The 27,714-nt window shown below is 35.9% G+C and overlaps 1 protein-coding gene across 13 annotated transcripts in view; it reads left to right on the forward strand.

Annotated features, from left to right (window-relative positions):
- The window catches only part of SSBP2 (single stranded DNA binding protein 2), a 221,967-nt gene that overhangs the window by 189,770 nt on the left and 4,483 nt on the right, over nucleotides 1-27,714 (forward strand). For 12 of the 13 annotated variants that reach the window (XM_054715106.1, XM_054715107.1, XM_054715109.1 and 9 more), the window contains 7 exons: nucleotides 2,388-2,436; nucleotides 6,522-6,557; nucleotides 8,564-8,618; nucleotides 9,825-9,895; nucleotides 13,261-13,339; nucleotides 17,245-17,273; nucleotides 23,971-24,069. In XM_054715106.1, the coding sequence (XP_054571081.1) occupies nucleotides 2,388-2,436; nucleotides 6,522-6,557; nucleotides 8,564-8,618; nucleotides 9,825-9,895; nucleotides 13,261-13,339; nucleotides 17,245-17,273; nucleotides 23,971-24,069 (418 nt within the window). The remainder of the gene's footprint in view (nucleotides 1-2,387; nucleotides 2,437-6,521; nucleotides 6,558-8,563; nucleotides 8,619-9,824; nucleotides 9,896-13,260; nucleotides 13,340-17,244; nucleotides 17,274-23,970; nucleotides 24,070-27,714) is intronic. The other variant, XM_054715108.1, reaches the window with a different exon arrangement.

Here is a 27,714-nt window from a genome sequence, read left to right on the forward strand (position 1 = left end):
TAATGACAATGAAAAATACCAAACCCTGGTCACTAAAGTAATTAAATACTGTATTTTCACTAGCAACTTTATCTCTTTATTGAAGAAAACACAATTTGAAACAGAATTTTAATAATTTTGTTAAAAAAGTTGGTCACCTCCAAAAAATATGGTTATTCTGATATAATTTTTACATTTCATGCTCTAAACTCAGGATAAATTATTCATAGTATCATCTAAAAATTAAATAATATGTACTTTTATTGTTTCTATAACTAGTTATATCCTTAGAAGTAAAAACTTAATGTCAATTTCAGTAATTTAAGGTAGAATTTATAAAACAATGTAAATGTTTTCAATGCATTATAGATTGTTTTTAAAGGAAACTATATATTTTAATTAACTACATTTTTTACAAATTCACAAAGAATTTAGGATTCAGCATTAAAGCACTTCTAATGGGATGTTGTATACCTTGGTATTTATAGAAACAAAAGATGAGGTATTTCAAAGACTCTAGACCTTCTTGTTCTATTCATATCTTACAGAATCATAAAGTGTGTGTAGTTGTTATCTGGAAATAAAATGACTGAATTACAAAACAAAAGAGGAATTTTATGCATGGTAATCATGGTTGCTTTGATTTTGTAATATCCACATACCCTTACTAAGACATATGGACTTTTTCAATTCCATTTTTCTCTTTATTTTTAAATGAAATTTTATTTGAAATAATACCTATGTTATAGATTGTTGATTATTTTCTTGATGATACTGGTGGCCCTCAAAAGTACTGGGAATGACTGAGCTTAGTAGTTGTCCTAATAAAAATACTCCTCCTGTAACCCCCACTTTATTTAGTGCTTTTATGAAACTTAAAATGTTTTCAAATGCAATGGTAAAGTTGGGGAACTTTAATTTATTCATATGAATACTTAACCAATTATATTAAAATGTAATTTAATATGAAATACATGAGATTAGATTGGTATTTGTCAAATAATTGAAATGTATGAGAAGTATTCTGTTACTTATAATAAACTTAATATTTAACATCTAATTTAATGTCATTTAACCATTCATATGCCATGTCTGTAGACGCAAATGGCGGACCTTTTTTAATTAAATTCAAAATATCGTGGCAGTTAACTGGTTAATTGTTATTTTTTATTTAATTAAGTAAAATGTTTAACATTTAATTTAGCATGTTAGTATAACATTAAACAAATTGTAAAGTAACAAATAAAATATTTTACTTTAAATATACATTACTCATACAGTTGTTATTTGAACATAATATATAACATAATTGTATACAATTTTTTGCCATTATGTGGATATAGCATACTTTTATGTTGTTTTCAGAAAAATATTTCTCAGTTCTTTATTGTATTTTATTTAACATCAAACAAACCATATGAAAAGTAATTAAGGTAGAATTTACAAGCCACAGAATAAGAATAAGGGGACTTTTTCTTAGTTAAAAATTCTCACTGTGATTAGAGGGGAGAATTTCTAGTGACCCTAATTACAGAGGACTAGCGGTGAGTAGTCTACTTTTTATCAGGCAGTATTTGTTCAGGTATACTTAATACCAAAGCAGGAAGATAAGGAAACTTTCTGAGTTAGGCATTAATTTTGTCTTAAAAATGTGATGTTCTTTTAGACTATAGAATATAAATCATTCTTCACCCTAAAATTAAGTAATATATTGACATACATTGGTATAGGTTACCTCCTATTTTCCCCAAGATTTATTCTGGCCACTGTGTTCCACTACAATTATTACAACAAGAAGTGGGGTTCTCTTGTTTAATACTAACTAAATTGTCATTATCACTGAAAGATAGGTTGATATATAAATGTATAATTAATATGTGATAATCTGATTTTTTAAAAGAGGGAAAATTTAGACACTTTTGTGTACATTTATTTGTAGCTTAAAACTAACAATCATTTTTATATATTAGATATTTTACAAATAATTTTATTTTTATTTTTAATGAGATACATGGGGTACTTATATTGATGTTACAAGATTATATTTTATAGTACCTATTTCATAATTAAGACTTTTTACTTCAATAGTGTGTTTTTCTAATGATTTAAATATATGTATATATTTACTGATATAGGTGATAACAACTTTTAGTGGTTATTACAATAACTGAACTTAATATTAAAGTGAAACAGGACTTATTAAAAGTAGAAAGAAAATTGTGTTGTGAAATGATAAAATTCTTTCATAATTTACAATCCCTATAGCTTTTGTTGTTCTCAGGAAAAGTAAAAAATGTTCTTATCACTAGAACTTCCTGGTGACTGTATTGTAAATGTTAATATTTCATGGTATTATTGTGAAACATTCAAAGCATAGTTAAAATTTTATTTATCGTATTGTCTTGTAGGGGTCCAGGTGGTGGCAGACCTTGGCCAAACCCAACAAATGCCAATTCAGTGAGTATATGTATTTTTAAATTTTCTTTGCACTTTTTAGCATTTAACAACAAAAGTCTGTTGCTTTTGAAAGACCTGCAGTTGATTATATTAATCTTTTTAAAAGGTAATCATTAAAAACTATACATCTTGTATATTCTTTTAAATATTCATAATTGTAATTTTTTCACTTAATGTTTAATGTAAACAAGCATTCTGTATAGATTAACAGACCTTCAAAAATAAAAGTGTAATTTAAGTATACTACAGAAACCTATAAAATGATGAGATTTATGTAAAATGATTTATTATAAAATGATTTGATCTTCTAAAATAACTATAATCACTAAGTTGTCAGATAAGATCAATCTCAATCAGGGTTCTTGTGATTATATTTTCTGTACTAGTGACACCTAGGTTTGCTCCATTGCTGCCCCAGGAAGCAAGTGTGCATTTGTCTTGGGCCTGTGGTCTAAATTACCATCCTTACACATCTATCTGGGATTTTCCTCACATGTTTTGTGGCAGTGGTTTGCACAAATATTTTTCTCTCAATAATGTCACATAAAGTATGCACAGGTTGGAAATTAAATTTACAATCTTAAAATTAATAGGGTTTTTATGTAATGATCCTGCAGATATTTCTCCTTCTTGACTTTGAAATCTTGTGTTCTTCATTATGTGAGCGAGGTCTGCTGTGTATATATGAAGTGTGTGCACTTCACAGAGGTGCCTGAACCAAGAGAGTCAGCAAGAGACTGAAATACAGCTTGTGAAGTCTATGAACATCTGCCCAGAGGGGATGCCTTTTCTAATATACACTGAGATGCCTTCATTGGCTAACAGTGGCCTTACTGCCAAATCAACATGAAACTGGTCAACGTATAAGGTTAATTTAAACTTCAAGAAAATTTAAAGTGAGGTGTGTGTTGTATAGGAAGAATCATCCTAAATCCATTACTATTCTAAAGCAAAAACCACTTTCTTCTCAAGTAATTGGCATATTTTTAGAGAGAAAAAATAATTTATATTACCAGCCTCTCTAAAAATCAATGGAAAAATATCCTTGGGTGAGGATTAACAAAAAAATAAATAAAAATAAAAATAAATCACATAATCATTTCCCTAATAAACTACACTTGCACATTTTTTCCTTTTCTTTTTTCTTCCCTCCTTCCTTCCTTCCTTCCTTCCTTCCTTCCTTCCTTCCTTCCTTCCTTCCTTCCTTCCTTCCTTCCTTCCTTCATCTTTAATGCTGTTCTTTGTCTTTCTGGTGGTCACCCACTCTCTGTAAGTCTCAGCTGCCCAGCTCAAATACACCTTCTGTACCACATAATACTTCTATCTACGTTGTTATATTTTATTTCTCTCACACTAGGCTGTCAGATACTGCTGGTAACTTTCAAGAGTGCAGATTCAGTAGAATGCTAGGGGTAGGAGCCCAAATGCTCCTTTTGTTTTAATGAGGGTATCAAAGAATATAAAGTAGAAATAGCAAGGACAAGCCAAAATCAAAGAGCTCAACAGGGTAAAAATTGAAATACATTGAACAACTAGATGAGATAAATTTTTAAAGTATTTTTAAATGATTATTATATTTAACTGTATTTGAAGGAGCCATGAAGAGGGAAAAAATAAAAATATAAAAGGAGCAAGGACTTGGGAGAAATGGGATGGTCAGGAGAGGCTAGCTTGGAAAAAACAGAAAGATATTTTTTTCTACCAGACATAAATGGATAAAAAATTAAATTTATAAATAATAAAGTATTGATCAGAAGATGAAGGCATAGCAAGAATTTGATGCCTTTAATGTATGACAGAAGGTACCAACTCAGGATGGTATAATCATCATGAGAGCCAGCTCACAAAAGTCAGTTGTTAAATGTTCAGGAATTTTGTGAGCTGATTGTCAATCACTGGTAGCTTGAAATCTGCCATGTGGGAATATTTACACCATAGAAATTGACTACAACATGGGCCCTCATCCCCAACCCCCCAACTCCCCAGGAGTTTGCAGGATTTACTGGCATACTACTGAAATGCTTCAGGGCTTCCATAAAGGCTGAGCCAAAATGCTTCCACATACTCATGTAGGCTAGATTGAAGCTGGATAACATGATTACATTTTGGACCTTGTCAAGTTTGTTTTGTGTTTCTTTCCAGGAAATCCCTACTGTAAAACAGAAAAGGTAGCTAGAGAGTGGAAATTAACAAAGTAGGCTTTAGGATAATGAATTTAAGATATTGGAGAAAAATAAAATGCTGATAGGGGCATGGGGAGGGGCAGAGGCAATTTATTAGTAAGCTAGTAGGGGAAAATGGACTTAGTAAACACGGAGGAATTGTGATGGGAGAAGATTTTGATTGAAATATTATAAAGGAAGGCAGTGAAATGTAAATGCCAAAGATTGATGGTTAGCATGTATTTGGAAATTGCTTAGGAAAATGGTAGGCAGTAGAGAGAGGGGAAGAACATGAGCCAGTTATAGGGAGATAAAAGTTGGAGCCAGTGGATAAGTTGGTCCTTGAAGAGGGCAGATGCACAAGTTTAAAATAATACAAAGCAAAGGATGGACAGTAGGTCACGAACTCACAGGGGCCCAAGAGAGCAAAGTTGTATTCACTCACCGAGTTGAGTGAATGTTTATTGCCCAGGACTCACAGTGGAAGTCATACTCATCATCAGTGACGCTGGGCCCTCTGGCAATGGCCATCTGCAGTGCCGAGTTACCCATAGGCAGACCAACCCAGGGCCTCAGAGACACATGGTCTGTGCCTAAGGCAAATCAAGGACCCAGTCAATGAGGAGAGAATTTTCAAATAACAATATTAAAAGGTTCCCCAATCAAAGACATACTCACCAACAGAAAACCATAGCTTTGTTGTACTGCCTTCTGCTTGCTTACGGTTTCATATTCTTTTTCTGTTTAATTGTATGGAAGGGGTTGGGGTGGAAGGAGGGCTACAGGTACAGGCACTATGTTCGGTTCGCTCTGCTAAAGGTCCTGCTAGTATTCTGGCCCTGGCTGTCTGACTGCAGGAGGATAGAAAGTTATTCAGAATAAGGCAAAAATGCCTCTTCTGGGTGGGCAGAATCTTCGTGTTAGTGAGCGAGTCAGCTTGTGTGAAGAAAGAAAATATTTGGATTTAATTTATTTTTATATATGTTTTCCAGTTTTTATTTTTAAAATTATCATAGCAATGTTATAGTGACATCCTTTAATCTCTAGAAAAGCACTTGGTTCAGAGCTTAATTTGAAGAGAAAGAGGGAATTTGTTACCTATGTCTGGTCCTCACAAATTAGTAGTCTTTGGAGACTTAATAGTAACAAGATCTTTTGCATTTATTATAATACTTTCTAGTGTTAATTATAAAGGAAAGGGGAAAAGATGAGGTCTATATATTAGGTATTGCATGAATGTAGTACCCTGAAACCTGTCTTTAAGAACAAAAAACACTGTATCTCAGAATACACATAAATTAGAAGTTGCATCTGTAAAAGCTACTAATTTGAAAAACTCTGCTTTCTGGTTTTTAGCTGCACAAATATATATCTTTCTAATTACAAACTGTGTCATTAGTATCAAGCAGTGAGTACAACTGGCCTGAAACCAATATAACTTAAAGCTAGCTGAAATTCTGTCTAAACTCCTCTTGACTGAAGTCTACTCTTTTTTGTAAATTCAAGAAACTATTGCATTTATTGAGTTTTCTAGCACTCGGATAAAAATGCCTTTATCCTTTCTTATCCTTTGTGATACATTTTAAAACTTGATAGACCCGGCCGGCGTGGGTCAGTGGTTGAGTGTCGGATCTATGAACCAGGAGGTCACAGTTCGCTTCCCGGTTGGGGCACATGCCTGAATTACAGATTCGATCCCTAGTATGGGTCGTGCAGGAGGCAGTTAATCAATGATACTCTCCCATGGATGTTTCTGTCTCTCTTTCCCTCTCCCTTCCTCTCTGAAATCAATAAAAAAAACTATCTAAAAATTTTAAAAAACAACAACTTGATAAAAGTTATAAAATAGATTCATTTTAGGTCATTCTCCATACTGTCACAAAAATCAAACTTTTCTCTTTTTTTGTCCTGTTTATGTTCCAGATACCATACTCCTCAGCATCTCCTGGGAATTATGTAGTAAGTACATTTGGGTTTCTTTGCTCATAAGAATTGATGTTACGTTTTATTTGGGCAATGAAATTGTTGTCCAGATGTTAAGAAGAGCCCCTGTGTATTGGCCAAGATGTGAACATCTGATTTGTATTGAGTTGTTTCGTCTGCCAACCTCAGTACATATGTTGATGTTCATTAGTGAAACAGTTATCAATCTGGCTAAGATTGCCCTGAGTACTGTCTTACTTTAGCATATGTTTCTGTAAACCTGTACAATACACTCTGCCCAATCATGAAGAAAGCCTTCCCCAGTTACACAATGATATGCTTGAATTTGCAGTTCTTCAGGAGGATAATCTACGCCCCTACTTCTCCACCTCCCACACACAAAGACTAAGAAGGCATTTAACTCTCCCAATCACAAAGATAACCAAATAGCAAAAAAAAAAAAAAAAAAAAAATTACTGGTAATGAGGAGGGATATTTTAAGTTATTATTTCATTCTTAGAAATTTAAAATACTTATTTTTCTTATTAACGTTTAGGACTTATTACATTTTTTAAATAATTCATATATACCTCAAATCAAATGAGCAGATTTTACATGAGCTCTTGAACTTGCAAATGACCTTTTAACCATCATCACAATATAATCCTTGCTGCATCTCAAGGCCATTATAACACAGGGTGGGGTAAAAGTAGGTATACAGTTGTCCATATGGAAAATAATACATTAATTAATTAATAATAACACAAGAATCAACTCTGTGTTTCATATACTCACAACTGTAAACCTACTTTTGCCCCACCCTGTATTTAAGGGGGACTGCCTCACAGGGAAGCAAGGATAAGATTGTAAAAAGGAAAATCTTTCCTGAAGAAATGTTCAGAAGTGGTGGCTAACTGGAGTAGGAAAAAGGAGTACTTGACCCTCCATGGAAACAGTGTGGTGTGAATATAGTGAAAAGCACACGCCGCATTGGACCTGTGCTCATTGTTTCCTTAAGTTATACAAACTAAAGAAGTCTCATATTTTTCACATTTTCTATGAAACAAAAATTAAAGTAAGAAAAATGGGATAAAACCTATTTTTTCTTAAAATCACTTAAGAATAAGCCTGATATATATGAGGTGTCCCAAAAAATGTATACACACTTAATAGCTAATAGCTCAATTGATTTTTTTTTATTTTCAGATTTCACCTATTGGAATTAATAATTATTCAAAGTGTGTATACATTTTGGGACACCTTGTAGTTTTGTGAAATTGAAGATGTTTATTTGAGTAGGAATTTAAATTGCTTATTAAATAGCAACTACATATGTCATTTGAAATAATCAATAGACTCTGTCTGCACACTCAGAATGAAGTGAAACTTTAGCCACTTACTAGTTATTTTGACTACTGTACATCTGAAATTACTGAATAATTTTGGAATTACCTAATCTCCGTTTCAGGTGGATTGTGTGGCTGCAGCCTTAGTAACTCTCAGCGTTAGTCAGCATTGCCTCTCATTTCTGATGGATGTGATATGACAGATGAAGGTGCAATGCTCCAGGAGGTTTACAGTTGATACTGATAGAAGAAAGAAATAGAATCAATGTACTTCTTAAACACAGAAATACCTTTTGGTTGTTAATTTCCTATAAGAGCCACGGATACAAAACATGAGAAAATTACAATGAACTAAATCACAAATACACATGAATTACTTCTCTTTTATGGGTTTGTAAAAACCTGATTAAATGGCTTCTCCTTAACCTCATTATACCTGGTGTGATTAAGTCATGAATAGTAAATCAGTTTATAGGCTCATTGTTTTGGGAAACTTGTCAAAACAATCTCAACATACTTAAACTGAACTATATTTTGCATAAGATTAAAATGACTGTACATTAAAAGAAAATAAATTATGGGGAAAAGTCATTTTCAAATTGTATTACTATTAAAATAAGTCTAACTTTTCGTCTGTGTTTGTTTATATTATTCAATTAAATGCCTTATTTTTACTGAAATTTTGTATAATTACAGGGTCCTCCGGGAGGTGGAGGGCCACCAGGAACACCCATCATGCCTAGTCCAGCAGGTATTGTAATCAGACTGGCCACATTGGCATTTGATTATTAGAATAAAATAGAGAAATTGTTCTGAAAGTTAGTAGTATTCATTGTCTCATTGATGGATAAGGAATAGAGTAGAGGTAGCAAGTAGGAAGAAATCATGTTCTTAAACACCTTGTTGTCCAATTGCTTTAAGCATTTAGAAAATTTCTGTTATGTAGGTAAAATATAATCAGGATGCAAATTGTATTGATCTGTATGAATTGTCCAATAATTATCTGACTAAAAGATTCCTTGAGACTGTACCAAATCTCAAAACTTAGAAAAAGTCTGCATAAGTTAACACATGAAATGCATGGATCCATTAGGTTTAATATAGCAAATCTGACCCACCAATCTATTACCTTACTAAGATAGATGTACATGTACCTATAATATTATTTATCCTGCATATATGTAGATATTTATTAATTAGCTAATAGATCTACCATGTAGTGTGGAAAATTTTTTTAATCTTCTTAACTAAAATAGAAGGGTGTTCCTGTAATCATTATTTAATACTGCTGGTAGGAATGCAGACTGATGCAGCCACTATGGAAAACAGTATGGAGTTTCCTGAAAAAAAAAATTAAATGTGAAACTGCCATTTGACCCAGTGATCCCACTTCTAGGAATATATCCTAAGAAACCTGATACACCAATCAGAAAGAATATACGCACCCCTATGTTCATAGAAGTGCAATTTACAATAGCTAAGACATGGAAATAGCCCAAGTGCCCATCAATAGATGAGTGGATAAAAAAAGCTATGGTACATTTACACAATGGAATAGTAGTCAGCAGTATTAAAAAAAAAAAAAGGATCTCTTACCTTTGAGACAGCATGGAGGGACCTGGAGAGTATTATGCTAAGTGAAATAAGCCAGTCCGAGCAAGATAAGTATCACGTGATCTCACTCATATGTGGATCTAATGAACAAAATAAACTGAGGAGCAAAATAGATCCAGAGACACAGAAGCATGGAACAGACTGACAAATCTCAGAGGGAAGGCAGGGGTGTAAAAGTGGGTGGGGAGAGATTAACCATTAACCGGGGAATTTATATGCATATATGCATAGTCCATGGACACAGACAATAGTTCGGTGTCCAGATCATCTTAGATTATTACTTTGTGATGAGTTGGATATAGATTATAAAGAAAGATATTAATTAAGTAATATTTTGTTTCAGATTCAACCAACTCTGGAGACAACATGTATACTTTAATGAACGCAGTACCTCCTGGACCTAACAGGCCTAATGTAAGTATGAATTTTTAAAAAGTTTTGTAGCCGAAACCGGTTTGGCTCAGTGGATAGAGCGTCAGCCTGCGGACTCAAGGGTCCCAGGTTCGATTCCGGTCAAGGGCATGTACCTTGGTTGCGGGCACATCTCCAGTAGAGGGTGTGCAAGAGGCAGCTGATCGATGTTTCTCTCTCATCGATGTTTCTAACTCTCTATCCCTCTCTCTTCCTCTCTGTAAAAAATCAATAAAATATATATAAAAAAAAAATTTTGTAATGTATCCGAAGACAAACTCTTAGTGCATTCCATTTCTTGGATACTCTTTAAGGTTTATATTTTATAATCCAGGTGCTTATTGGATATCAAGAAAATAAAAATCTATGTTCTGAGTTGAAAAAAATACAATATATAACATATAAAATATTTCATATCAATATAATTTAAATGTAAAAGTAAACCTATTTAACTATAAAATGTTGGTGTATAGTCTTATTTTATCTCAAGTACTTAATAATTAATACTATTTGAAAATGACAGGTAATGTATAATTGTTACCTCATTTTAGCATTACTAATTTTTTCATTGTGATCATATTTTATTATTTTTTTATCCTGAGAAACTTGACAAGAAATAAGGAAGTTGGATATACTTATTTTTCTCTAGATTTTGAAATCCGGAGTTTAAACATGGACCTGAGGCAGTTCTGCTGAAAGAATTTGGATGTTTTAATAAAGCATATGGTTGTGATTTTTTCCACAAAAACTTACAAGAAAATGATATTTTATTTATCTATGATACAAGACCTACATGTTAACAAAACATATTTCTAACAGAATATAGTTACTACACAGATATGTACAATAAATATAGGGTAGTTCAATTAAAGAAAAAGAAGAAGGCATAAAGGAATTTTCATAGGTACTGAAAACTGAGAATGAAATAATTATTATAATAGAGCTTCCTAGCAGTAAAGACAGAAGGGAAACTGTAAATCTGTCCAGTAGGGATGGTACTTGAAAGTGGCTAGTCTGAAAGGAGATGTGCTGTCAGTATCACACTGAGTGCTTAGTATAAAAAAAGAATGTAAAATATCTCATTAAAATTTGTATATCGACTATATGTTGAAGTGATAATAATTTTGATATAAAATATATTATTAACCTTTTGCACTCGGATGTCAAGTGCAAATTACTCTTTGAATGTATCAATAATTTGAAATATTAAAAAATCCAAATAAATAAGTTTGTATGAAAAGAAACTCCAGTTTTTTATTCTACTGCCACGCTTTGTAAAATCTAGGGTATTTAAAAAATTAAATCCTGAGTAGAATAAAGGAATCGAGAAAAAAGCAAGCGAGTGCAAAGGGTTAAAATTATCCTCACCTGTTTCTTTTTACTTGTTAAACATGGCTGCTAGTAAATCTAAATTTACTTATGCAAGTTCACATTTGTGACTTGCATATTGTTCCTGTTAAGCAGTACTGCCTCCAGTTATCACTGTTCTCTTTATAGCATCAAATAAATTGCTTTTCAGGAAAATAAACAATTTCCTATCAATTATGTCTAAATGTGTTTTCACAGATATTTTAAAGAATACTGAATATGATAACGAACAATGTTCATTTTGGAAATTCAGCAAAAAAATAGAAAAATTTTTACACTGCAATTTCATATCTTAAAACTTGGTTTTTGAAAGGGAGGGAGCAAAGGAGGAAACCCAGAGCATATGGTACTGAAGACATTTCTGGGGGCAGCTAAGCTGACATCATCCAAGTATGTTCCACTCTGGATCTCTAACTCCATCCAAAGATAAGAGATCCAAGAACAGTAGGTGAACATGTCACTTTTTCAAATGTCATTCATCTCAGCCAGAGGTAGTAAAAGAAAATTCCTGCTGAGGGCTAGGCCTGGAGTTGTATGTGCTTCATGTACATATAGTTATAGTCTATGGGGACCAAATAAAAAGACCAAACTAAGTCCTTGGACTATTGGCCTCACCAGCACCAGTTTCTAAGCCCAGAACCATGCTTTTGACAAAGGCTGAATAGCAGTTGTAAGTCCAAAATTAATTTCCTTGACTTATCAGTTAAGGCATACACATTCCAAGTTGTTTACTAAAAATCAATCCATGTGCTTTTAGGCAACAAAATTTTCGGAAACAGAATTGACATTATTTTGAGAAAATGTATAACGTGTAATCTGTATCATCATAGATGATGGATAGCCATCTTATTTCCACACAGTTGATGGTATACAGGTTATCTGCTGAGGGGAATTGTTTTCCCCCCGAAAGCCCATGTGATTAGTAGCTACCGCTGCCCAATCTACACACATAAATACACATACACATGCACACATCGCATTCAGTATTCTCTACCATACAACATGGAAGAAATGCTTTTGGCATGGGAAATTTTAAGAGCAAAGTGTTTTCAGTAGGTTGTCTTTACTGTAAAAATAAGATAATATGGATAGCTTATCTTCAAACTGGGATCTGAGTTTCCTCAAAAGTATTTCAGGGAGATGAGGGAAAGATGGAGTGGGCAGGCCGTGAGCTCGCCACCACCAGCTCTGCCACAGCACATCTGTTCACATCTGTTTTTTTACCAGGCTTCTAAAGTAAGATTTCACTTGAAAATAAAATAAGTTAATGCCACTGCTTTTTAAAATGTTAATTATAACTGCTGTAGAATGATTGTCATTGAACTGACATAGTTGAGACTGCCAAGGAGAATTAGCTATATTCAGCTCTCCCCAAGGAGCTGAATGTAAGGGGCGGGGCAAAAGTAGGTTTTCAGTTGTAAGTACGTAAAACACAGCGTTTATTCTTGTATTATGATTTATTAATTATTGTATTACTTTCTATACAAACAACAATAAACCTAGTTTTGCCATGCCCTGTATTTAACCTTTAAGATGAAATTACTTATGTCCATTTGAACAAAAATAGATTGTCTGCTAAAAAATTATTGTTGGTATAATAATGTTGGATCATTCTTATTAACAAGGTATTAATCATCTTAGCAACTTCATAAAAATCACCTCTTGTTCATAATAGCACAATTTGGCAGTAGCATAGAAGAGAATGTTTATCCTTTGCACTGACTGTATATGCTCCCTGCTTGAGGACACCTGAAGAAGAAAAATGTGGTTCTGAACAAGGATTAGTCTGAAGGTCCAAACAGAGAGAGTATGAGATGGGGGAGGTAGAGCAGTCAGTTAGAGACTATAAGGCTGGACAATATCCAGAAAATAATCTCTATAACTTGAAAATAAAAATAAGTTGTGGAATTATCTTAAAATGTTAAAGACAGATATTTTAACATTGATATAAACAATTGTTTTCAATGTTCTCATCGCTTTTTTCTTCATTTTTTAAATAGTTTCCAATGGGCCCTGGTTCCGATGGACCCATGGGTGGATTGGGAGGAATGGAGTCACATCACATGAATGGCTCTTTAGGTAAGGATATTACAAATAAATTCAAAACAAAACCTTCATTCTACATAGTGGGCATTACAGTTTGCAAAGTTCTTCTGTGTACAGAAACTCATTTTGAAATGCTTCACCTTTTACCTCATCCTGATAGTTTAATCTACAGTGTATTGTTTATGATGACTATAGAGGAATTGAAAATCAGAAATGTGAGATTTGTTCTAACCTAGCTCATATTCACAGGTATTTCCTTTAACCTATCAAATCTGGGTGTTTAGTGATAAAAGGAGCACTGCTGATTTGGACATGTATATCATGCATTCTTGCCTGCAGGACGGCAGTATCCTCCCAACAGGTGTCTGTTTCCAAAGGTCTATAGATACCATCTCAGAGCAACTAGTTCTTTGCAAGGATCTTAACTTTTATCAGTATTTTAATGTTTGTCTCTATTTTAAAATAAAATTGGTATCATATTCTGGATAATTTGAATGATTCTCTTAAGAGAGAAAACTGTCCACATTTTTTTTTTTGTGTGTGTGTGTGTGTGTGTGTTCAGTGATAGAGCTGATTTCAAGTCGTGTGACTACTGGTTGAAAACCTACTTCGTAAACAATGCCTTCTTGCCAAACGAAGCCAAGTATCTGTAAGGTGAACACAAAGTTTCACAATAGTGAGAGACAGAAACAAATGGTACAAAATTGACTAGGTCACAGAGCCCACGTGTATAGGCAGGCCAAATGCAAAACCAAAAAAATATATATTCTATGTTTATGTGTTTAAGTACCATTATTATAAACTAATGTAAGAGTTGCTGATGGACGTGGAGGTTTGTGATCTTTTTCTTTTTTCTTTTGAAATGGACCTTCTTTTACTTAGATGGAGAAACTATGCCCATGAGTAATTTAGATTATACACAGATTTCACAACCCCACCAAGGTCACGAAATGACCTCCTCTGATTCTTTGAAAAGCTATGTAACCTCAATAATCAAAAAATCATTTGCAATGCATTGGTAGATTTTTCTGCTTTAAAGGATGCATACTTATTTTACCTATATTTCAAAGTCTGAATTTGCACTGTCCAATTATGGTAACCACTAGCCATGTGTGACTATTTAATTTTAAATTAAAAATAAATAAAATACTAGTTCAGTTCCTCAGTTGCACTGCCACGTACCAGGTGCACAGAGCCACAACTAGCTAATGGCTACCATAACGGACAACACAGGAAAACATTTCCATCATCACACAAAGTCCTAACGGACAGTACCATTCTAGAATTTTAGTTTCTAATTTCTTGCAAAATAATTTACTTTGCAATCTTTTAATTTAGAGAATTAACTACACAAAAAAGATGATATTTGGTCTTAAAGCATTCTCAATTATATTATTCACTACAATAGAATTTACAGAAGAGTTTCACATATTCTTGGCATGTGGTTTATCACCTCTGTAATGAACTTTATTGTGCATATTTATATATGTGCATAATTGCACATGTACATTCAGTGTTTAGCTATTATATCTGCTTATTTATAAATTAATCATGTTAATAAGCCCTAACTTTATTTGTGACTGTTGACTGAATGCTGTACTATAAAACACTATAATATTTTTATGCAAGGAAGATTAATTGTTAAACTAATCCTACCTAATAATAGACAAATATGCAAATTGACCATACCTCCGACACACCCACAAACCACGCCCATAAGCCACGCCCACCATCCAATCAGAGCAGGCATGCAAATTAACCCAAACCAAGATGGCTACAGCCACAGAGAGCAAGGTTTCCTAGGTAACAGAGGAAGCCAAGCTTTCGCCTGCCCTTGCCAGGCCTAAGCCTCCACTCAAGCTACAAAGTTTCAATTATAGAAGGTAAACAAATTCAAACAAAGGGCGGCAGAATGGAACTTGAGAGAGCAGGCCAGGGTTGCCGCTGGCAACAGGGGAAGCAAAGCTTTCCGCACACCCTGGCCGGGCCCACCGGCTTAAGGCAACAAAGTTTCAATTATAATCCCAACAGACCTCAGAGGGAGCCCCAGGCTTGGCTCCGCTCCATACTACAAAGTTTCAATTGTAGAAGGAAAATAAATTCCAGATACCAGGGCCTCCTCTTGGGTTGCCAGGGGGCATGGCCGGCCTGCAAACCACCACAGACCCCTCGCTCAGGCCGCCCCACGCCCCAAGGGAACCCCCACCTGATCCAGGACACCCTTCAGGGGAAACCAGCTGGCCCCCACCCCTGTACCAGGCCTCTATCCTATCTAATAAAAGAGTAATACACAGATTGATCATCACTGCAACACACAATATAGCTGCCCCCATGTGGTCAAAGATCCTGCCTCCATGTGGACACAAGATGGCCACCACAAGATGGCCTGCAGGAGAGGGCAGTTGGGAGGCACCCAGCCTGCAAGGGAGGGCAGTTGAGAAGGACCAGGCCTGCAAGGGAGGGCAGTTGGAGGTGATCAACCCTGCAGGAGAGGGCAGTTAGGGGTGACCAGGCTGGCAGAGGAGGGAAGTTGGGGGCAAACAAGCTGGCAGCAGAGTGGTTAGGGGGTGATCAGGCTGGCAGGCAGAAGCGGTTAGGGGCAATCAGGAAGGCAGGCAGGCAAGCAGTTGGGAGCCAGCATTCCTGGATTGTGAGAGTGATGTCTCACCAGGATTGGGCCTAAACGGGCAGTCGGACATCCCTTGAGGGGTCCCATATTGGAGAGGGTACAGGCTGGGCTGAGGGACAACCCCCCTCCGTGTACGAATTTCGTGCACTGGGCCTCTAGTCTATATAATAAAAGCCCAGCGACATTTACGAGGGACCAACCAGAACAACCGGCCGCTATGACGCGCACTGACCACCAGGGGGCAGACGCTCAACACAGGAGCTGCCCCCTGGTGGTCAGTGCGCTCCCACAGGGGGAGTGCCACTCAGCCAACAGCCGGGCTCAGGGCTGGCAAGCACAGCAGCGGTGGCGGGAGCCTCTCCACCTCCACAGCAGCACTAAGCAGCAGCAAGCCAAGCGGTATGGAGCGAGCAGGTGGGAGGTTAGGAGCGAGGGGTCCCGAATTGCAAGAGGGATGTCTGACTGCTGATCTGGCCTAAACCAGCAGTCAGACATCCCCCGAGGGGTCCCGGATTGTGAGAGGGCACAGGCCGGGTTGAAGTTCCCCCCTCATCCGCGCCACCTCCTCCCTACCATGAACTTCATGCATTGGGCCTCTAGTTTAAAATAAAACTAATACTGGGGCAAAGATCTGATTATTGTTTCTTTATGCCAGTAAGTATAATGTATGATTCCATTGCTTAAATAAGAAATTATTATTGTTTATTCATTTCTCCCAAGAATCAAAATAAAATAATATTATATTTTGAAGACATTTTACTTTTGATAGATTGCTGTGAATATTGATTGCTGTCAAATATGTGATATATTTAAAATACTTTGCTTTTGGTTATTGTACTAAAATGTGGTTCAGAATCTTGTTGGGTATTATTGAAAATGTCCTTTTTATATTTTATCAGATTTAGAAGCATAATGTCACAAAATATACTTAGAGATTTCTCTCTTGCTTTCTAGTTAAAAGCATACACATATATACATACATAATAAAAATTTGAATTTGGTAGTATATATAAATCTCTCCATTATTTTACTAACAGGAATTTATGATAACAATTGTTTCCTTTATGCTGCCATTACAAACAGAAAAACTCCTAAATGATTAGGAACTAGAGGTTCAACTCTTCCGTGTATTTACCATCAAATGATACTTACCATTCAGTGTAAAAAAAGGAATTTTTTAAGATTAAAAATTCAGGAGATGTACACTGGAAAATACAACAAAAGTTTGCGTATTAAAGAAGTACTTAATTTATAAATGAAATCAGTACCTCATAAAGACTTTTTTATTTTCTTTTGTACTTTGTTTCAGGCTCGGGAGATATGGACAGTATTTCCAAGGTGGGTACTATGTATTCTGTATTGGTTTTTGTCTGTATTTTATTTCACACAGAATTCTCATTAAGATTATTAGAGTCACCTTATGAATTTTGTTCTTAAACAAGAGTTTGAAAGTAGAAGGTGAGATATAATTAACTAACTGCAAGTTTAAAATATTAATGTATATAATCTGTGGGAAAGGGTAAATATGAATCTTTCACGAATGTTCCTAACCATGCTAAGGTTCATTTACAGTATGCACTATCCCTGATTAATGGATACCCAAGTAATAGCCAATTTAATCATGTTATGTTATTATATATTTGTAAAGCAAACTGACATAATTTAGGTAATTTTTTAAAAATGTAAAGAAGTCTATAGAAACATGAGAAGAGGTAAATTTGAAAAAGTGATTATTATATGTTATAAGGCCATTGCGTTTACACATCTCATTTGTCTTTCAAACCTTCCTTAGGAAATGCTGATGTCCCCAATCATTATTCTAGTTCCCCAAAATAGAGTATGAAAATAATTAGAGGAAAATTATAGTAATACAAGTAGGAAAGTAAGCCTTCAAAGAGCATGTGTCTGCATTTTTCTTCAAGAGTTTGAGTATCTAAAATTAATCCTTTGCTAAGATGCCTTATATTTTTTGAAGAAGAGTACCTAAATACTTTTTAGGTCATGATGAATTTTAAATAGTTCTCTGTGGATCAAAAATATATTTAGAATGGCTGATAAGAACTAATTATTAACTACCACTAGAATGACTCTTAGAAGTCTACTTTATATCAATACAGAAATTCATTAAAGGATGACTTTAAATTTTTAATTCTACTTCTAATTTATTTTCATGTAGAATAATGTGAAATTCCCAATGCCAAGGAAAATAAAATAAGATTGAGCTGCAAAACCTTTTAAATACTTCAAGCTAAAAAGGAAAAAGAGTGAGAGAGAGTTTAATTGGCATTCTGACATTACACCTACACATCTGGCTTATATGTCCCACATACACTATGGATGTCCGTGTCAAGGATCAATCAGGAAGGCCTTTTTCTTTTCTAAAAACAGGTAAATGTTTATAACGGCACTAGCTTACTTCTGTGAGAAATAGTATTGGGTAAGCCTTCAAAAGTCCATTTTCAAAGTCAGAGTCCCTGTAAAACTCCAGCAGGGCCTTTTCTCTGGGAAGCTCCGTCACCAGTTCGATGTCTGTGATTACATCAGCTCCCTTCGGTGCCTAACCACTGATACTAGCCGAATGGTGCTTTGTGGTCACCAGTGAAATTTCTAACGTTAGGTTTCAGTAGCATACCCTCGTATCTAACGAGGATTCTTCATTACACAAAAGTGGCATCATCCGAACTACTTAAGGCCATCTTCTAAAATTTCCACTGCAACCCATAACTTTGTACATTAGATAGTTGTAAACAACTCTATATTGGAGAGTACTTGGTAACTTATTAAGTACTTTGAAATGTTTAAATAGTGCCATAAGGCCAAATTAAATACCATCTTCTAATCTGCCCCATATCAGGTCTGTTGCTGTTCCTTCTATGCTTATTTTCCCATTCCCATTCCCAGAGACAAATTTTTTTCCTGGGAAACAATGCTGCTGATCACATTCTCTTGCCTAGTGAGGTATTGCTTATTCTTTAAGCATCAGTGAGCCACCCATTGTATACTTTTGTGTACTGGGTACTGCCTTGTGCACGGTGGGGAGATACGATAGACTTCTTTAAGTACAAACATAATCTTTGCCCTCAAGTGGTTCATACTTAGGCAGCAGTTCCTTCATTCAGTAAACATCAGTGCTGCCAAGGCGTTCTTCTAGGCTCTCAAAATTCAAAGGTAAACAAGATAAGGTCTTTGCCTTCCGGAAGCTCAATATAACTAAGGAGACCAAACAAAAACAATAAGGAAAAACTTTTTCAAATCAGAATTCAAATACATTTCAATTAACATAATCGTCATCTCCAAGTAATCTATAAGCCACTTAGCAATGCACTAGAAATGACTAGTTGCATCCACCTTCAGATGAGCTCCTAAGCAGCTCCTTCCTGCACCAGCCTGCCCAAGGCTGTCAGGGTGACGGTGCCATCAGAGCCCGTCATGTCTCCAGTCACCTTTTCCCTAGTCAGCAGCATCATGTGTATTACCCCCACCCCCACCCCAATTATTTTTCTCCCCACCTCTTTCCATTCACTGCCTAGTTATTTGTCTTTTACTCCAAGCTATGCACATTGTCACCAACTCAGTTTCCCACCTTCTTCCTTTCCAACGCTGTCCAACTGCCGCACAAAACTCTTGTCTGCCTTTTTCCTGGGTTTGATCCCTCCCATCCTATTCTTTTCCTGGACACCCTTGCTTGTGAATCAGAAGATAATCTTGACCACTACTGCTTAGCAGTTTGGTTCAAAATCCCTCTTAGGGTCTCCAGCTACTTCTCCCCAGTTCCCCAATTAAACCTGTATTTTATCAAGCATCAATATTACATATATTTTTTTAAATTTCTTATTCCATTTTAAGTGTTGTTTTTTAGTACCATTTCAATTCTTTTTCTATTTTTTATGCATTTTATATGTAAGGTGAAGATTCTGAATTGAGAATCAGAAAGCCTGGTTCTACTACTTACAAGTTTTGGTGGCAACATGTTACTTGATTTCTCTTAGGCTTTGCTTTCTTCGCTCTAAAATAAGAGGTAGAGCTTGTAGTTCATTTCTTACCTAGTTCATAAAATTGTTGAGAACCATATGCTAAGGGCTAGGAAGCACTGTACAGATACTAAATGTTTTCCTTTTCATTATGCTACCTTTTGTGAACAAGGCTAGGAACCCACACTGTCAACTCCCCTCTGACAGCACTGTTCCACTGGCGAAATGAGCTCAGGGCTCCAAACAAAGAGTTTTAACATGACTCTTGCTCAGTTGAGGATTACCTAGTAAAACTTATATGCATCTTTCTCATAATGCAGAATTCACCTTTAATTTAGAAGCCTTTTTTAAAAATATATTTTTATTGATTTCAGAGAGGGAGGATAGAGGGAGAGAGAGAATGCATCAATGAGAGAGAATCATTGATTGGCTGCCTCTTGCACGCCCCCTACTGGAGATCGAGCTGGCAACCCGGGCATGAGCCCTTGATCAGAATCAAACCCAGAACCCTTCAGTCCGCAGGCAGAGGCTCTATCCACTGAGCCAAACCAACTAGGGCTAGAAGCCTTTTTTAATGAAAAGTGAAATTCTTGTCACCCCTTTTGCAACTGAGGAGTCATTCATTTAATCAGTGGAACCAAGCTATTATGCCTTGGAGTTGTCTTAGGAGTTAGGGTTAGAGAGGAGCATATGGTTGTTTTCTTAGAAGGAATTCACCTAAATAAATTCTGCAGTTCACATTAAGATACTTAACATTTACATTTTTTAGTTTGAAAAAAATCAGAAGGCACAATCTGATCATGTCATGCTTAATAAATTATCAAAGGAATCTTTCCTACCTGAAGCTTTCTAACCTCATGAACCTTAGTTCCAGTTCAATATTCCACACCATTTGCAGGGTTGCCCATTAACAACTACAGATCTCTGCCATCATCTCAGCTGCGAGCCTGAGTTCTCGCTCACTGAACCCCCTGGGGGAACCAGGACTGGCAGTTTGTTCTTTGGGGCAAATGGCAAAGTCAAAATGACACTCTATAAACCTTGCTATTGCCTGTGAGAAATCAATTCAAAATTCACTTCCAAGGGGCTTAGAATACTGTCAATATTATTTTCTTCCAATTATAGACAGAGCCCAAATTTCTACAAGATTTCCCCTTTTAAATAGCAGTTTGAAAGTTTTGGAGCAATTTCTGGGGATAGGTGGGAGAAGGAACAATAACTAACAATAATTAAGAGATGATATGGAAGAATATTTGCAAGGTACAAATCACAGAAGAGAGAGCTAAATGAATTAAATGGGTTAGCCAGAAGAAACTGGGTGTGTGCGAGCCCACGCACAGGCACAGGAATACTTAAAATAGCATTTGTGTATGATGTCATAGCTTAAGTAGGGGGAGCATTCCAGTTTGAAAAAAGGGTGAGGTGAGTGAGAATGAAATAAAATCCTTTGAAAATGGCATTAATATAATTTTAACTATAGTTTTTCAAGCTAAATTCTTAGAGTATAAGTAAGGAATAAAGTACACATTAACTGAAGTAGCAAATGCAACCAAAAATGCCTAATGTTGCTAAAAGTAAATGTTGCTTGTATTCTTTTGTGCTCTGTACTCCCTAATTACATGCTTAAGCAACTGGAGTGCCTTTTTGACCCACCTAAGCCCTTTTTGTGCATTATATTCTTGCCTTTATGATAAAGTCTCCTGAGCACTGCACACAAACATACCTACCGTTACCTGAAATGTACACCCAGTTCATTGCCACCCGCCCTCATGACCTGCTCCAGCCTGGCGTTTGGAACGGTCTTGGCTGTTGCTCAGGGGCCTGTATTGAGTGACTTCATCTTCATCATGTCGCTCAGTGATCGTGGCCAGCACAATCTCCTTAAGACGCCCCATTAGAAACTCTTGTTGGTTTTTGCAGCATTTCGTAGAGATTACTTCAGATTTTTAAAAAAGATTTCAAGATTTTCAAACATACCCAGTGAACTAGAAAGGAGTAGGTTTCAGAGATCTGATATTAGTTCAGTTTTGTATGTTGAATGTGTCCTTTTAATCTTCCTCTCGGTGTTCTTATATAACCCCACACAAAAGTGTGCAAACAGCCAAAAACAAAAATAATAACACTGGGAGTGTTTTTAAAACATTTCTTCTAAATATTTTCTAGATATTTAAATAGTAGTGCAATATTACTTTCAAATTTCAAATATTTTAAAATCAACACTTTGAGTCAGGAATCAGATTTTAAGTTAGATAAACTTTCAGAATTGTAAATCCAGAAATGAGATATGGCACAAGTGCAGCAGCGTCTGAGAACGCCATGACTCAGTCAGACATGCTGCCCCTCTGGGGCGCCTCAGGAGCTTGGGGATGTGAGTGTTACACTGGAATGGAGAGGGCACATGTCCTAGATTTGTTTGAATATGTAGAAGTCTTCAGCGCCCAGGTGCATCCTAACATACCCTTAGATAGATGCTAGATTATTTTTTATTCTAAGATTATCCATTTCTCCATATATATGAAATGACAGAAATCTGCCTTCACCAAAAAGACCTAGATTTGGGGTAAATCTTAAAATATTTGTATAAATTTACTTTTATTTTTTATCTAAGTCAGCATTATCATTCCCACTTTCCCAATATAGTTGATTAGTTAGTAACTTCAATCATGAATAAGTATAGCTTTGTTAGTTGCATTTAATTAAATTTTACTCACATTTTTTGTGAGTATTTTTGGAAATCAAGTTATCCATGTTCATTTCAATGTAGATTTGCTTTTCAATATACTTGGAAAACTAACATTTTTAAAGAAGAATTCATTTAAAGAGAAAAAAAAGGAGTTCTCATTCTGCTATTAAACATGGTTCCCCAGCTGGTGTGGGGTGCGCAGCAGGACAACATAAAGCGGAACGCCACCGGTTCCTGTACCTGTGTCTGCTCTGCAGCTTAGCCTTATTTTTAAAAAAGCACACATTCTCACTCATACAATTTTAAATTTTATGACATAACTTGTCTTGAGTTAAGTCAAATCCTCAGTGTAATATTCTTTTAAACAGCCAAAAACAGCATACAATGTCAATGGCTTAGGAAAAAAAAATTAAATATTTCTCTCACTTGAAATAAAAATTAAAAATTTTAACCTTGAAGTTTCTTTTTACAAGTCTGTAAATTGGACCTCCAAAGTCCCTCAGTCACAGTCACAGTCACATTACTGTGTGAATGTGAATGTGCTTTGTACGCCAATGCCATTCAGTTGGTATTTCCTCTAGATGTGGAGTAGCAGACAACCTCACAGGGCTAAAATTGTACGGTAATAATTAGACTAGCAAATTTAAATAGAACATGAAGTGATGTACTGCTTAGTGTTTGATTAGATTGCTAATATCAGCCATTTTATCTTAAAGGAACGTTTCAAAGTAAATCATCTCTTAAACTAATGGTAGAAAAAGGTTCTAAAGCAGGTTCATCTCGGAGCCTTCTTTTCCTCTAAAAGCACATATTGTATTCTCAGGTCCTAAGGTATTTCTCTTGTTCTTAACTATAGTTGTTAACTATCTTCTTTTTATCCTTATGGTTCATATAAAAATCATGGTTAAAATAGTGTTACTGAGCAAACCGTATGTGGAATGAAAGGGAAATGTTTATAAAAACGGTGATCTTTTGACGTTTGACTAATAAAATTACCAAGAGAAGGTGTCATTCCGTCATGCCTGGTCAGTAGGTTGGCTCTTCATCATGCCCCTGCTGGAAATGTTTTTTAAACTCTCCAGAGTTCTAGGAACTCTGTAAGCTGAGGGTGGGAAATTGAATAAATATTGATTCTGAGACTAAGAAAAAGAGTTGTGGTGGGTTATTTCGGGTGTTCTGTGTGTTTTTTAATTTTCATTTGGGAAAGCATTAGTACTTGTCAAGGTTCAAAGAATGAACCAGAAAACATGCTCTAAGATTAGAATCACAAGTCGGCTTTGTCCGTAGAGATGCTGCTATAGATTCCAATTTTGAAACAGTACAATGCAAGAGGGAAATTAAAATCTTCAACAATGCCTTGTTTTCTAAATCTTGTTTACAGAACTCTCCCAATAATATGAGCCTGAGTAATCAACCGGGCACTCCAAGGGATGATAGCGAAATGGGGGGAAATTTCTTAAATCCTTTTCAGAGTGAGAGTGTAAGTATTTCCTTGACTACATTATTATATCCAGATTTTATTTCTGAAGCTCTTCTATTAGAAGTAATGATACAGCCATTATTACAACTGTTTAGAGTTCAATAGATTGATCTTTTAAAAGTCAGAAAATGAAGTGAAATTTCTTTTTCTGACCAACTGTTTAGAGTTCAATAGATTGATCTTTTAAAAGTCAGAAAATGAAGTGAAATTTCTTTGAAAATTTTTTAAAAATAAACTTTTTCTTTTTTACTCCCATGTACATAATTACAAAAACAAAAATTACAATACTAACTTTCTCATACAGAACATCCACCATCAGGAACACACTGGAATTAGGTTGCATATTTGATAGTTTTTGTAAGTTCTCTCATTACTAAAATGTCTTGGATCACTGCAGACCCAGGTCTGTGCTTAGTGCTGTCTGTCCTTAAGGCTCTAAAAATTATCTAGATGTCTGTACTCCACTAGACCTCACTCCCTGGTTTTACATTATTAACCTGTTTTTTACATTTAACCTAAACTGGCTACCCAGCTTTTTTTTTTTTTTTTAGTGTGAGTATAGTGTTAAGCAAAGGCAATATCATTCATCCTCCATAGAGGTAGATAAGAACAAAAAGAGAAGCAATAGAATTCACTTGTTCATTTAATAAACAGTTACTGAGCATGTGCAATGGGCTGTGCTAGGCACTGGTGAGACTAAAAAGACAATGTGGTGTCTTTTTTCAAGGTGTTATTATACAATACAATGACTTTTAAACTAATATTTCACATTAAAAGCATCTATAGAATTTTTAAAAATAGAATTTGCCAGAACCCTCCCTAGACCTAGTGAATCAGAATTTCCAGGAGTGGGGCTGGGCAACCCTGAAGGTGCAAAAGCTCTGTAGGTGCTGCTGCAGCTGCTGCACATTCTCTGCTCAGAACTACGGGACTGGACACAGCAGAAAGGATTTCAGACGAATTTCACAGTCATAGGGCTAGTGCCTCCGCACATGATCGCCATCTCTAAAGCTGATTATGGAGGATCTACCAAACTGCAAACAGAATCCGAAGGAAAAGCTACCCTCCTTTTGGCCTAATTCAACCTTTAGTAGAGGAGACACCATCAGAGTCTGAAGCAGTGGCTAGTAACTTACCCACTTTTGCACAGAACAGTGCTTTCCAAATGGAACCCAAAACTGGGTGTTCTGTGGACTCTTTTACTTCTTGACCTAGCGCCTCTGCATGGGATAAGACTGGCCCTCCTTTTTGACTTTACTTCTGTTAAAACTAGAAATGCAGTTATGCTGATCTTTGGTTTGTGTGTTTTATTTCCAGGATATATAAACACAGGTGTGGGGAAAAGTAGGTTTACAGTTGTGAGTAGGCAAAAGGAGCTTATTTTTGTAGTATTATTATTATTTACTAATTATTGTATTATTTCCCATACAAACAACTATAAACCTACTTTTGCCCCACTCTGTGTATATGTATGTTAGTAAGGACAAAGAAGGCATACATAAAAATTCATATTAAAAAAAATCAAGAATAGTCCATTCATGATGAGGAAATAGGAAATACATGAGAAACTATGTAGTTTATCATAATGCTTAGGATTATGGAAATTATTTCTTAGACCCTGGTTCTTTCATTAGTTTGTTGCAAGACTGTGGACAAATTAATTAATTTTAAATAATTAGTTAATGTTTACTTGATCTAATTAGATGCATTTATTTTTTATGCTAATTCTTCCAGCAACAAAATGCTATAAATTAGTGAGGTATATGATAATTACTTCAGTTCAATTCAACATTTATTGAGCCTGCTTTATGCAAAGCACTAGGTTAAGGACAAAGTATTCTGAGATAAATATAACACATCCCTAACCTCAAAAAATATAATCAGATGGGGAGAACATACTTACAAAACTAATTAAACCATATGTCAGAGTAATAAGTACTATCATAGATGTAAACCAGGTGTTTTAAAAGCATACAGGAAATTATTTATTATAGATCGGATAAGAAAACTTTTTTTAAAGTTTCCACATGACTTGAACTCCGGAGGAGCTGTCCCCTCTCCTTCTATTCCCCTCCCCCCCCCCCATCTGTCATTCCTGACTGCTGCCTTGTTTACAGGGAAGGGGGTGCCACCTCAGAGTTGGCATCAGAATTCTCCCTATGGTGACCAAAGAATCAGATATAACAGGACTTTAAAAGTGTCTTTGTGCAGAATACACGCCAGCCTCACCCTTTAACCCCAACTGGAGTATGTTCACGTCAAACAGCAGGTCCTTTTGTGAATTTGTGCATAGAACAGAGAGCAGCTGGAGCAGGGCCTCGCCCACCCTGACCCCTGCCCTTGAGGCCTAGAAGAAGGTAAAATGCTCTGCAGAGTTAGGGAAAACAGTCCCACCTTTTCTCCTCCCTCCCTCGCTCCTGGCCCCACCAGAAAAGTCTCCAAAGGCACAGTAATTGGGTGGTGGTCTAGAAAGGGCACCCCCACCAGGAGGTGGCAGGTCCCCCCGGGGCTCCGTTCTCCTGTTCACCTGGTGAGGGCTCTGCCTTACGAATGATGTCACTGTTTTCTGTGGTTTCCTCTATCACATCACCACACATTTTTGTTTAGACTTTTTTTTTTTAAAGATCAAGAAATGAGAGCAGAGAGGAAGGAAGACAAAAGAGATTCCTTGCTGACAAATGGAAGGCCTTAGGAAGAAGTAGACTTGGTACCTCCAATAAGTTATAATGTCTACACGGCCCCTTTTCTGCGACTCCCAGTGAGCTGGCAGCAGCCCCGCCTGGGCTCATGTCTTTCCTGCAACATTTCCAGAGCCAGAGCAGCCGCACCTAGGCTCTCCCCTGTTGCTGCTTCTATCCTAAGACCTTCCTAGTTTCACTGTCCCCAGCTTTAATAAACGTACTTTCAAAAGAAAAAAGAAAAAGAACGTACTTTCAAAGGAAAATTTTCCAATGAATAAACATTTAAAGTTCGTGGGGTTTTTTTAATGCCCATAAGTCTGAAAAGCACATATTGCTGAGCAGTCTGCCTTTTGAAGATTTGTTGGTCTTTATCTTGAAGTTAAACCACAGAAAGAGGCCTGGGAAGGAAGCAAACATCTATTGAGTGCTTATGTACACACACTATCCTGGTCACTTCACATGTGCATCTTCATTTAATTCCTCTAGAAACAAAGATTCCCCACCTGAAGGCAGAAACCTTGCAATGCCAACATGCTTTACACAGAAAAATGTGAATTGGGAATGTTTCACTATTCAGCCTCCTGTTCTTTAGATCCTAAACAAGGTCTTCATTTCAAGAAACAAAGATGCCCCCTAGTGTAAATTCGATGAAATGTTTGCTTTTGAAAATACAGAATACAAAAAGGCTTAGTTCAAAAAATAAATGTTTCATGCTTCTCAAGTAAAAAAAGACACTTAACCTTATTTCTTGAATTAACTTAGCAGAATATTTTCTCCATGGCATTAAACTATAATCAACTGAGCAAACATGATATTAAAATCATGGTATCAATTAGGAATCATAAGCAAACTGCGAGATCATCTCTTACGCCCTTACTGCCTTTGTCATTTTCTGCTCTTGCAAAGAAATCACATATGGCCACTGTTTTTTACATAGTCACATACACACTGAATTGATCTCACT

The sequence above is a fragment of the Eptesicus fuscus genome, chromosome 4 (genome assembly GCF_027574615.1).
Source record: "Eptesicus fuscus isolate TK198812 chromosome 4, DD_ASM_mEF_20220401, whole genome shotgun sequence".
Lineage (NCBI taxonomy): Eukaryota > Metazoa > Chordata > Mammalia > Chiroptera > Vespertilionidae > Eptesicus > Eptesicus fuscus.